We start from the raw sequence: 13,720 nt of genomic DNA, 5'->3' as shown, positions 1-13,720 counted from the left end.
CTTCAGAAATATTCAGTATAGCTGGGTAAGCATAATCACTTAAATGCGTTGGGATTAATTTCTGACAGTTACATATGGTCGTACATTAATAAGATACTTTATGTAACCTTTTGGTAGTATAACCAACTATATAAGTCTATGCTGATTAATTTGAGAGGGGAGTATTTGCTTAAAAAACTCTTAACTATTGATAAGTAAGAATAAGAAAAACCTTATTCATTCATTTAAAAACTGAAGCATCTACCATTTCTCGTTTCTCCTCAGTAAATTTTATTTTTTATTTTTATTTCTTACTCCTTTCTTTAGTTTATTGCATCTTAAAAGAATAACTATCAATTTAATAGTTAATGCCTTTGAATAGAAGCTAAGAATTTTTGTATATATGTGCTGCTTCCGTGTTCAGTATACGTACAGCAGTGTTGAAGCTGTATTGAGAGCTAAGTTGGAAACTGGTTTATTGGTTTGCTTTAGAGGAGTGATTTCAAGCACAACGCCAAAGACAAATGTAGCCAGCTGGCCATAATCTGGAGCTATTTTTTTTGTGTAATCATGTATTTAACTTGTACCTACTTGAGTGAATTTGTAGTGGAAAATTATGTTCTGGAAGTGGCTTGGATTACTTATGTTACATACTTCTGTGTGCAATAAAATATATTGTTGTATGAGGTAAACCTAGTTCCCTATTTAAAAAAAAAAAGATTCTGTAATTTAAATCTGACACAGCAGTTATCTTTGATAAATCACTTCAACTAATTCTATTCCACACCTAAATAGTAAGGCATATATTATCCTAACGTTTAGACATGAAATAAGAGTTTAATATTTAAGCAGTGCTATTGGAATAGTTAAGTCCCCTTCCATTTTCCAGTTGTGTTTATCTCTTTTCAAACAGCAGCTACACAATAATTAAAAGTGTAATGATGAACAGATTGAAAACAGAATAGTTTTTAATAAATAAAATATTAAAAATAAAATAAAATAATTTTTAATCACTTTAAATTTGTACTGACAAGTTTAGAGCTGCTTTACACTTAACTAACTATTGTTCTGGTGAACAAAATATATAATAGTTTCCAAGATAACAAGAAACAAAATCTGCTACTTAAAATGTGTAGAAAGTAATGCAGAAAAAAAGATGTACCTTGGGTTTTTGTAAAATTTCTAAATTGTTTTGAGAATTAAGTAGAAAAAATTAGAAGCAGTGCTATGTAGACAGGTAAAGTAATATTCCTTCACCTTTACAATGGTACAAAAAGAGGCATTTGTGGTAAGATTTAAACGATATAATAAAACAGTTGCATTGTATTATGCAAAATGAAGATGCGTCCAAGTGTGCAATTTTAGCTATGATTTTGAAGGAAGAAGAGTAGTAGGACAATACTGATGAGTATGCAGAGTGTGAAAATTGTAGGAAGAACGATCTCTGTCACCATTTCCATATGAGTAACCAAGGAATCTAAAATTTGAGAAATGAATAATATGTAAGAAACTTCAGCAATACACTCATTGTTAGGCTAGAGATAGCCATAAATACTCAAAAAATCCTTAACCTAAAATTATTTTGTCAGATGTTGACATAAACATAAATAACAAGTAAAATAAAGCAAACATTTTTGTTGCTCTGTAAAAGCTGGAGCAAATCCATAACATATTTTCATCTTCTGTTTCTAAGGTAAATTTTTGAAGATGTCAGTGCTCAATGGGCTGCCAAAGTTTTGCTTACCCTGAATGAGCTTCAGTACATGAGCAGTATTCTACTGTTCCTTTGATTTTTCAAGGGAAATAATAAACATAATTACCTGCATCAAGGAGCTGGTGTGTGATAGAACAAGTGTCCATGGCCTTTTGATGCCAGTTTTCCACCTGAGAAGATTGACACGCAGCAGTTCCGTTAGACTGCAACATTCTGTCTTACTCACAGCAGCTTCTTCTTGGTCCCTGAACATTTGTCCACTACAATTCACTTTAAAGTATTTTACTCTGTGAATACATGATTTTCTGAAAGTTTCTTTACATCTTTGTTTTTTTTGAATGCATTTTAGTTATTTAATAAAAAAAATAAAAAAGCACACACCATTCCATGTTGTTTTCCAGCTAAGTATCACATATGTGTAATTTTTTGCATAGAAACCTGACCAAGTACAGTTAACTTGCGATTCAAAAGTTTTATCACATAATTAAGTCCAATTAGTGTTTGTAGCATGCCTTAGAAGCAGTAATTGAGGCCATTTCCACTCTTGGAGGCATAAGTATGTAACAGATCCCTGAGTTACAGTAGCAAAGCGTCAAATTTCATGTACTATGTTCATGCAAGTTGTTTCATGAAGCTGTGTGATAGTTTCCATACACAGCACGCGCGCACACACACACACAAAAGTGTGATGGACATTACCTCTCTTGGATTTGGGAATCCATTTGCACTAATAATATTTTTATAGTAGTTAACAGATGCTTTTGGGTATCGTGGTTTGTTCTTGTTTTTGAAATCAACGTGATAAAATCCAAATCTTTCAGAGAAACCTTTGTTCCATTCAAACTTATCCAACAGAGACCAGGCAGTATAACCTCTTACATTAACACCATCATTTAGAGCTGTGAACAGAACACAAATTATTCTGTTAAATTTATTGTCTGTGTTTGTCTTCCTTAAAATATGGTAGGTGTTTTGTTTTATAGCAGAAGTAGGGGTGTGGGGGACAGGGCAGGAGGAAGGGGTGGAGGACAGAAAAATGACAAAGTAGAAAATAATTTAGATCCTTTGAAAACGTTATCTTTAGCTTAAAGGTACGAAGAGCTCCCTAAGTATGATAATTAGGTGCAATTTCTCCTTTCTACCCAAACTGATGCTCTATTACAGTATTTGACCTCGTGTAGGTTATTGTATTTGTTAGCACGAGTACATTTGGTCAGGTTGTGTCACTTTTGTGAAACAATTCAGTAGTCTAGATTGCTGTCCACTCTGATCTGTGAATATTTATTTCTCTATGGTGTAAATTATAAGAGTTTTTTAAAAAGTGAAAAACATGCTTTTAAAGTTACCTTTTAGTATTTCATTAATATATCCTTTCAGATACTCTATCCGCCATTCATCACACAGTTGAGTGCACTGTACCTTTTCTGAAACTCCATTCTCTGTCACATAAACCAGAGGGTTCCCATACTGTGTCTGCAAACAGAGCTGTCTTTAAATTGGATTGTAGGAATAAAATCACTTTATTTTGACAGAACATGAAATTCTTACTAAAATGCTTTACAGCTGTTTTTCTAGGATTACTTAGTTATCTTTAATAAGAAGAATGTGTAACTAGGAATATAACTTATTCTTTTACAATTTAAAATTACTGAATTCTAGAGCTCTAAACTAAAATGAAGTTTCTCGGTAAAAAAAAAAACAAAAAACCTTGCCAGTTTAAGTAGATGAATATATAGGTGAAGCTGTTGAAAATCTGTCCTTACAGTAAAAGTGGAACTCCTGCTTGAAACTGGACTCTTTGTTCTTTTTAAAGATATACTCTGTAATCACCTTAATGAAGTTGAGCAATCTTCTGAATCCCCAAGGCACAGAGTATAGCCACTTCGAGCCTGGCGCTGGCCATTTTGGGTCCACCAATTCTGCCAGATCCTGGTCAGTGCAGTAACTGGACACTTGTAGAAATGGAAAGCTCTTCTGTGTAACATACCGTGTAGTGAAATGGCCTATTCCCAGGAAATCTGATGTGCCTTTAATATAGCTTTTCTCTTGCACTGAGAAAGTCGGTAACCTTGATGTCCCCAGGCCCTGCTGGGCACTCCTCCTACCTATCAAAATAAATACAGGAAACATATTTCTGAGCAGCACAGAATCTTGTTTTCTTTAAATGACAAACAATAAATATGGTTTTCCTGAACTTAGTGTAGAGGACAGCTTAGTTTGCTTGCTTTTTCCTTTAGATGAAATAAATGTTCTTCCTTTTGGTTTGCAGAAATAAGTCAGGTACAGTACATGGAGAGGACAGTGAATTCATGTGCTGCTTTTTTCAAAGAGCATGGAAATGTGATGAGAAAGGAAGCATGTTGCTGCTAGGTGCATCACTTTTCTTCTTCTGTCTGTGAAATAATGGGGTCCTGGAGAAATGCAAGCTTTTAGCGATGAAAAATTCCACAGGTTCTTTGTGCTTAGGTAGAAAATACTGAAAAATATCTAGTAAGTCCCAGTCTTGGTTAGACCACTACAAACAGGCTATCGCTGAAAAGATGGTTGCTTCCCTTCCAGTCATTCACTGGGGCACTCAGATGGGTAACTGTTGAGCTCAACAGCAGTTACACGTTTTAGTTCTGTTATGTCCCCCTGGAATACTCGGGATGCGTCTAGCCCACGTTGCTTAGCTTCGTCTTACCTGTGTCCTCATAGTTGACTAAGGTTCATATTGGTTAGGGATATTCCACTGTTACATGTTGTAATTGCGTGATTTGTGCATGTCATAGCGGGCTCCTGAGGCTTACCTACGTAATTCTTCATCACTTCTGGATAGTCTCCTCTGTAAATTGGGTTTGCAAACCATCCCAAATGAAACTGCATGTATCTTTCAGCTGCATCTATGTCTGCTTGGCTGTGAGGATCAATGGGTTCACCCCAGCCACTAGTTAGGGAAATTCCAACCATACCTTAAAAACAAAATGACAATTCTGCAGCTTATGCATAATCATTAAGCCCTTAATGTAAATAGAAGCATAATCACAGAATGAACATTTATTACCTTGCTGCTCGCTACGCCACGTGTTATTGTAAGAGTGCCATACCTTTGCATGAGTCTGTAAGAATTAGAGGGGGGGAAAAAAGGGGCAAATACACAGTCACACAGTAAGTGTAGAGAGACACTGAAGATGGCGAGAAGCTTTTGCATTAGGGTACATCTGGAAGTATTGCATCATTTCTTTCATGTACATTGTGGAAGCTTTCATTTTATAGAAGATATCAAAAAAACATTGCTGCAATATTTCTTCCCTAAACTCCTCGAGGTCCTCATAAAGGTAATAGCATTCAGTACAGCGTTCCAGCGTCTCTGGTCTTTGGATGTCTTTGCCTAATTTATTGAGGCACATGAAAGTTTTTCTGTGAGAGCTGGCTTCACTGAAGTCACTTGCAAAATTCAAGTTCATTTCACTAGGCCAGGATTTTACTCCTTGTTACTAGAGTAACCTAGATATTTTCTTATTCAACCAGTTTTACAGCATGTTTCAAAGGGACGTTTAAATTACAAGGGAAGTCTGAGCTGTTGCAACAGTGTCGCATCGAGCACCTCTGACTGCGTGCTACACCGGAATATGCATTGGTGGTCTAAAACCAGGCTACCTCAGCTACTGAATAAATCTGATACGGCAGTTGGAAATGACATCATTACTAAACTATATTTCTGTTTAAAGAGCAGGAGGAAAAGCTTAATCAGTCTGCTAATAATTTTCAATTTACACATAATTTAAAGTGCAACTCTAATTTTACTTTAATTATATGGTGCGCTGCTTTGTACGCTCCACATCCGCCGAGCTTCAGTCCTGGTGCATGCTCTCCTGTTTCATAACCTTTTTCAGCAACTGCCTACAAACACATAGAAATAATTATTCTTTAAACAGTGGAGTTAATGAATTTGCTAACATCCTATGGATTTAAAATGTGCAGGATCTCCTTAATATCTCCATCCTTTCAAGGCCCCTTTTTCCCTCTCTTGTCCTTGGCTTTCATCTACTGTCCTACTGCTTGGCTGATGGTACGCTGTAGCTTGTTGGAAACAACGTGTTGCTGACCAGCCGTAGGGACTGACTTGCTGGCTTGCCGTTGTCTGATGTAGCTTGCCCTGCACCCATTTCAACTGCCTGTCTGATTTCTGTGCCTGCCTCTTCTCTAGCTGATGACTTTTCAAAACTTCACTGGAATTTCATGTCTTGAAACTTAGTCCTGGTTGAAACCAATTTTGGGGCACAAAGATTGCTTACAGAAGACTATCTATCCATCAATCTATCATTTTAAGCTACAATTTTTAACCTACTTTTCTGTAGTATCCCTTCCACAGAATTTTGGGAACAGAACTGAGCAACTGAAGTGATTGGAAGGAAAGCATTGATAACTTACCCATGGATTACTAAAAGTAATCCAGTGTTTCACACGGTCACCAAACTTCTCAAAGCATAGGTTGGCATAATCATTAAAATAATTTATCATGCTTATATTTTGCCAGCCACCATACTTTTCTTGGAGAACCTTCAAAAGTAAGAATATCAAGAATCAGTAATGTTATCTAAAGGTCAGTTTCAAGCTAACAAAGACTTTTCTTCAGAGCTGCTGAAATATAAATAATACATCAGTGCAAGTGAGTAAAAGTAACTATAAGCACCCTTAAAACCATGCAAGCATCTTTAAGCATTTTTCTAATGCATTTGTAGTCCATAAATGTAGAAATAAATTTCCTATCGGAAACATTTCATTAGACATTTCACCAATTTGTCTAACCTGTGGAAGATCCCAGTGGTAGAGGCTCACGATGGGGATAATGCTGCTTTCCAGAAGACTATTGATCGTGTCATTGTAGAACTGTATTCCTTTCTCGTTCAGTTCTGCTGATTAAACACACAGACAAGAAATTACCTGGACTGCTTTCCAAGCTGGAAAAAAAATACAACTCTGGTTTACTTGGAAGTAAAATTGCTTGTCTATTACTGCTGGTAAGTGTATGGTGAAATTGTTGTGCTTACTTTTGATGCCAGTGGGCATAATCCGAGGCCATGAGATAGAGAGTAGATAGTGATTAACTTTAAGCTCCTTCAGTAACTGAATGTCATCCTATGAAAAGAAAATCCAGTTAGCATAAGTCACATCCAAGCAGAATAACTCTTCAGTTATTCATCTGTCTTAATACAGCGTGGCTGTAGGGCAACCAAAATATTACATCTTAGTTGTTAGCTCTAAATGGGAAATCAGTGTCATGAAATGGCTCCAGAATGTTTCTAGAGGGATAGTTCCTCCTTAACGATACCTGAACTTTGTAGTAGCCATCACAGGCTGAATCTCCTGTTTCATTTCTGAACACTTCCCCTTTTGTGTGAGTAAAAGCATCCCAGATACTTGGTCCTTTCCCGTCCACATCCCAGGCCCCTTCAGTCTGATAGGCAGAACTTCCAACGCCCCATGAAAAGCCTAAGGGTAAGAAGAAGTGAGTTACAATCCAAACACTGTGCTGGCCCAACTGCTCTTTCGTATTAAATTTGCATATGAGAAAGCAATTGATGCACCTCCGCAGCTGCGTAGCTTGCCGTGAGATGTGCGTGACTGCATGCTTACTGAACACGAGGCCAGTGTTTTCATCGTGAAATGTTATTGGTGCATAAAATAGGGACTCTGAAAATGAGGTACAGAGTACAGGTGTATCCTTTTATGATACACTGAAAAAATGATCTATTTTTCATTTACTAAGCTGTATTACTATTATTTTACAGTGCTGAAGTAGTGCATTGATAGCACGGTAGAAGTGGCTTACAGTAAGAAAAAAAATATGTTTTTATGTTATTTATGCCTGCTACTTTTTATGTTCTTGGTGACAAGAAGTTTAGCTGTTGTTACCAAAAATATCTAAAAAGATTCTGATTTTTTTTTCCTAGTATTGTGCGAAAGGACATGATTAATCCATTTCATAAGCCACTTAAAAAAACTTAAGCAGAAAACCAAATCAGTGCCTATATCTTTTTAAGTTTTGGTTTTGGTTGAATGAAACGTGTGTGTATAAATATTTTCACATAGCAAAGGATATTTTTAGTTTGTAGTTTTTCATCAGTTGTAGATAATTTGTCAAAAAGGAGAAGAGTTCTCAGGTTTGATTTGTTACGCTGTGCATCTTATTTCATCACAGACATGAAAGGGAGATCTGGATATCAAATATTAATCTGATAGCAATTACTCTGAGTTTACTGTTTTAAATGACTGTATGAAGTGCCAGGTTAACCCAATCCTTACATTTCCAGGGCTAGGTGCAGAAAATGCATTTCTGTAAGAGCTGAAATTTTTGTTTCAGCTATTTCCCTGGAAGGGCGAGGAAAAGACTTTGGTAGCTTTTTCGTGCAAACACTGGTCAATCTAGAGCATTATAAAAACGACAGTCAACTGCAGTTGAAAAGTACCTGTTGGAAAAGTGCCGTAATAGAAGGAGCTGGGATTATTCTTTGTCCACTGGAAATCTTCAGCAGTGTTCAGACGTAGTGCCAGCACAAGCGTATACCATGTTCTCAAAATGTAAATTTTCGTCCCTGTTAATTTTGTCATTGCAAAGTGTTCTCTTCAAGTTCCCACCTGATGAAAGAGAACAGCATTGTCAAGTATTGTCCCTCTGAAAAGCAGGCTTAGGCTGATCGAGAGGGGAAAGCTTATTTTTGCCGCTGATTGGGTCTGATTTTCAGTGAAGGCTAAAAGTAGTGTTTGGCATAAGTGGAAAATGCAGTTAAGCATCTGGCAGAGTGATAAGAATGAAATGCAGTTATCACTATTCAAAGTGCTGCCTGCATATTTTCCATAATGTTACTTAGATTTTCTATATTCTAGAAGTGTCTTTGACAACTGTTTCATTCTGGATTTCAAACTCTCCCACCAATGTAAGTAGCTGAAACCCTGCAAACAGTGAGTGGGAGTGGGAGCAAGAAATCAAGGTGGTAACACTGCTAGCATCTTACCACCTAAACACACTATGTAATGGAAACAAACCTTGTGGCTTGTTTGATAATTTTAAATACCTGCAGCTTTTATCTTGATGTCCCTTTTATCCTGTTCTAGCAGTCATTTGAAATACTAATATGTATGCACTATATTTTTAACTGCTGTTGCAGGTTAAACTATAGTAATGACCTGCTATAACTATTTTATTTGAAGTTGTAGAGCAGCTTTGTAGAACAGTACTGTTTGTACAAAATTAATACAGTTCTCAAAGGACCTGCTTTACATGAGCCTCTGCTGGTGAATTTGAAGATGGGGGAAGGAAGTGAGGAAAAGTAGAACAAACATCTAATTAAAAATAATCATATTTTGCATTGGAGCATTGTACAAAGAGTAAATACATCTGGAGCTTTGAAAAGAAAACTGGGGTTACAGGATGGGACCTGTCTGCTAAGCCAATCAATTGGACTGCTTTTGTGAGTCAGAGCATTTAACAGCCTTGGGGATCCCAAGAGCAGGTAAATGAAGGTCTGAAAACACTACATCCTTGCCTGCCTGTACAAAACCAGCCTTGCAGTTGTTCTGTGACATGCAGGAAGGGGAACTGGATTTTAGATCTCTTCTCATCAGCTGTTCTTGCACAGACCTGGGGCAAGTGACAGAATCAGGGTGGAAGAACCACGGTCAGAATCAGATTGCCTGTGATGAGCCCAGTGTGCTCTTTCACCTTTCTTTGTTAGCTGTCAGTAATGGGACAGCATGGCTAAGCAGCATTATTCAGCTAAGCAACAGTTTATTTCTGACTTGCTTTTTTACTGCAATTTTGTAGTATCTAACTCTTGTACGTAAAATGTAGGAACAAAGCCAAAGCCTGGTGGGAAACCTTGCACTGACTTCCCTGGCCTGTAGGTCAGAGCTCGAGTGATCTCTTAGACCAGGTCCAAAGGGCCCATGTAGTATCTGTGTTGCTTGCAGATTGGTTCCTGATAAAAATGAAAAAAATAACAAGTTTGGTTAAAACTGGAAGGCAAAGAAGAAAACCCTTTTCAGAACATGTAATAAATGGATGACCTCAGAGATCTCCCTCTCTCCCCTCTCTTCTGTGCTCATTAGACAGCATACCGTGTCTCCTAATTAGCTCAGGAACTGCAAAGCTGCTTTGGGAAAATGTGGGCACTTCTACATCAAGTGCTTTTAACTTAGAATTAAAAGAATCTTCACCTCTGCATTTCTAACGTGAACATTTCAATTGCAAGAGAAAAAAAAATAGAGAACAGACTACAGCCATTTACATTTTTTCCAATTGTAAAAGCAATGTGGAGGATGAAGCCAAATATTCAAATCTCAGTGGATAATCTTGCTCTGGGGATGGCGAAAGTGAAAAACATAATGAACTTAATATCCTCTAATGAAAAGGAAGCTACAAAAAGGCCTGGTTCTACCAGCAAGTCCACAAGGGGTCTTTTAATATTGCCCTTAAGGAAAGGCTTTTAATTATTCCATGCTACGGGTCACAGTGTCTAAATACTCTTTGAAGTATTTGTATTTTTAATATAAAAGGTTGCAGATGCGTGTGATTTTAATTTAGACACTGACAGTTAAATCTCTCTCTTCAGCCTAGTCAATACGTTTGTTTAAGTTTAGCATTACCCTTCCTATTTTTGTTAGCAATGACTGATCGTCAGGTGGAAAGAAGCAAAGCGAGCAGAAAACGTGCTGCAATGTAGATTGTTGGCTTCTGTAGCGTGACCAACCCAAAGGCAAGAGGAGGGTATGCTTTTGCAGGAGGGCTGGTATTTCAGTTCCAAAGCTAGAACATAGCTTTCATAAAATGTTAGGGTGTTCGTTATGGCTTCATACAATTACAACAATCTGATTTGTATTTTCTATAATAACTCCATTGGAGCTAGGAACAACAATTAATCAACATCAGTAGATCTTTTTGCTCTTTCACCTGAGAACTGCATTAAAAATTATTTCAGTACTCCAAGTACTCAACTACTTGCATGATGCATGCTATAAAAGAAGCACATTTTTAAACAAACTGAAAATTTTACAACACCCCGTACTGACAAAAACAGCCTTATTTCATGCACAGTTCACTGTGGACTGTTCTATAAATTAATTTTCTTTTTGAATGAATACGTGCTTTTTGGAACTCCTCTGTTCTGTTTTTCTGGCACATACCTTTCAAAATACAGTAGGAGAAAATAAGGTTTATCAAGTTCAGACGGTAAGGCTGTTATAAAGAACTCCCTGTTGACCCCCTTGTTCTGCAGATGCTACATTATCGCACACCCTGGCTGACTTATTTTCATCTCCCCCCATTTCTGGCTTACCTGATGTTCTTCTCAATTGATGTGTCCCAACTGGGAGATTCCTCTGAACTGCCAGATGTTTACCAGGGCATTTAGAGTAAAATTACTTTCATGGAATAATTGCACAGAGTTAATCGAACTGTCATGAAACCTCAGGGGAAACAACCAGTTGAAAACAGCATTTTGTTGACTTACAGACAAAACAAAACAGAACAATCCTTTTGTATCCACAGTCAATGCTGCAGGAAAAGGTTTAGCTTAACCGTACAGATCTTTTAGCAATGAGATATTTTCCTTTGTAAGCAGAATTAGCTTTTTGAGTGATCTATACGTTCATACATAATCGGGCTTGCTCTTGAAGAGGGCATTTGTAGACACGTTTTTCTCTTGGCGTAGGTGTCTGCATCCCAGATGGTATTTGGCAGGGAGGTTTGGCTGAGGGATTTTGGGAGGCCAAGAGTTTTATTTTTACATGGAGTAATTCTGCATCGGGTATTTATAAGGCAGTCTTGACAAATAATATGCTTTTTCATTCTCTTTATTTCTAGAGGAATACTTTAGGGTGATGTCTTTGCTAAAATATGGAAGTAGTATGAAATGAATATTCACTGGCAGCTTTCTAGGGTACAAGTAGAGTATCATTCCCAGCGGAAGCTTTAGATACCTGTTTTAATGCTGATCTTTGCCCTGTTTTTCTGGCTTTCTGCAATGTAAATCAGCAGTTCAGAACAGGGCAGTCTGCTGGTATAGGTCTCACACTGCAGCTGCGGGGGCTGCGTGGCTGGGCATCGCAGTACCAGGGGGAGCTCCTTAGATCGCTGCAGCTGCCCTTCAAAATTAGAAGTTCAGCTGATGGAAGTAATTTACATTCAGAGTACTTAATGTATTTATAATTGGGAAACAGAGGGATGTCTTCTGTGCTGTAAAGTTGCATGCTGTCAGTAAGTAGCTTGTGAGAGCTGGGCTTGTAATACAAAATAGCATATGTATGAATTGGAAAGACTATGAAATGAACAAACTTATTGCTAGGGCTAGCTGGGCTGAAAACCTGTGGTTTCAGATGTTGCTGCTCATCCAGCTTTCAGGAACGAGTTCTCTCCCTTGAACGCTAGCAGCCTGGCCTTCCAAACCAAAGGGCAAGCGGTGTAGTCCTGAGAGAGAAGGGGATGGGTCTCCCAGGAGCAGCAGTGAAAGTAACAACTGCTCCTCTAAGGGAGGTCTGGGGTAGGACAGATACTGCAGGCTCTGGACAGCATCGATAGAAAAAGGTGTGTGAACCTTTTACTCATCAGCCCTAAGGAAAGGGGCTCTGTATATAAAGGGAGTCTGTAGGGGAAGCAGCTTTAGGGAGCTGGGTGCTTTTTTTCCTGTTGCAGTGCACCCACGTCGCTGCCTGACACGGGGGCTTTCTGGGGAACCCACTATTCAAGGCCTTTGAAGCTATACAGTCTGTAAGAAAATTCCCAATTATTTATTTGCCTGTTTTTGTATTTGTAAAGAAGTGTTGGTGCCCTCTCATGGTCAGTTTCATGAAAGATAGTTGACATTAAAAAGGTTTCCTGGTAGCCTAAAATGAACAACAACATTGTAGTTAATATAATAACTCTGTTCTGAGAGGTGGAAAAGAGCATTCAAAGCTATAGAGGGAGTCTTGTCAGGAGCTCCTTGTGCATCCATGCAGGTCTCCTGCTTGACTCCCTGCTCATCAGGATGGGCCCTTCTCAAGCCTGGAGGAGGTGATCCCTGCAAATCAACCAGCTGATGCACTTTGGGTTTTAGGATGCACAGAGAGGCCAGTATAGCATACGTAGGTCAGCTTGCTGCAGCTGCGCTTGGTGCTTAAGGCACGTTTTTAAGTACTTGCCACAGATTCGGCAAGTTTTCTGTCCTGCAGAGGTGGGCACGGCAGTGTCCTGAGTCACTGCAGGGTTCTGTGATGCTGGAGCTGTTAGGTTGGTTAAGGCTGTGCACTAGTCATTCCTTGTTACAGCACATCTACACCTACCAACACACCAAAAATCAAGGCTTTGGCATGCCAGGAGAGAGGCTATGACAATACTGAGAGCAGTGGAAGCAGACAGAGGCAGATCACCCTCTTAACAGATGAGAAGCCGAGGCCCTGGGAGATTTGACCAAAATCACGCAGGGAGTTTGCATCGAAGCTAGGAACGGAGCTCAGAGCTCTTGGCTCTCCGCCCAGTGCCGCACGTAGAAGCCAGCCTGCTTCTTCAGGGACCGGCTCATGCGTCACCGCAGTCAGTTGGTGACTTGTCACTGACTTCAGTGGTCAGAAGGGGCAAGCCCCCGGTGTGCATGAAACGATGATTCAAGCTACGTTTAACGTTGCCTGCTAGAATCATAGCGCCGTTCTGCTTGGTGAGTTGTGCTTACATGGGTTTTCTTCTCTTAACGCAATCTTATTCTGGGATGTTTTTTTTCCCAGTTTCCTGCGTAAAAGCTCAACTTTACAAAAAAACTAAAAAATCAAGTCATGAGATAATCACATTGCTACAGCTGGGTCATTTTTTCCTCTTGTTTCATCTTGGAAAAGTTTTATTAGCAGCAGTTTTAAAATGTGCCAGAAACACATCAAGGCTATAAAATCTTTTATTTTGTTTTATTGGTGAGTAAAAAGAATGTTAAAAAAATGTACTTAGTGGAGTCGGTCCAAAATTGCCCTATGACTGCAGTAAAATAACCTGGAAAGTAGGTTATGCAATTGGCTTACTGC

The 13,720-nt window shown here is 38.5% G+C and overlaps 1 protein-coding gene across 1 annotated transcript; it reads right to left on the bottom strand.

Annotated features, from left to right (window-relative positions):
- Window positions 1-816: 816 nt before the first annotated feature.
- LCTL (lactase like) lies at window positions 817-12,841 on the bottom strand. Its single transcript, XM_083851237.1, has 13 exons — window positions 8,146-12,841; window positions 7,008-7,168; window positions 6,727-6,814; window positions 6,485-6,591; window positions 6,107-6,235; window positions 5,480-5,575; window positions 4,737-4,791; window positions 4,483-4,644; window positions 3,524-3,798; window positions 3,040-3,166; window positions 2,393-2,592; window positions 1,800-1,863; window positions 817-1,456 (listed from the first exon to the last, which is right to left on the bottom strand). The coding sequence occupies exons 1-13, from the start codon at window positions 8,285-8,287 to the stop codon at window positions 1,341-1,343; spliced, it is 1,722 nt and encodes a 573-aa protein (XP_083707363.1). The 5' UTR covers window positions 8,288-12,841; the 3' UTR covers window positions 817-1,340.
- Between the last annotated feature and the right edge of the window lie 879 nt (window positions 12,842-13,720).

Source organism: Anser anser, assembly GCF_964211835.1.
Source record: "Anser anser genome assembly, chromosome: 10".
NCBI classification, from domain to species: Eukaryota; Metazoa; Chordata; class Aves; order Anseriformes; family Anatidae; genus Anser; species Anser anser.
The sequence above is the reverse complement of the archived record's forward strand: the minus strand, read 5'-3'. Positions and strand labels throughout refer to the sequence as shown.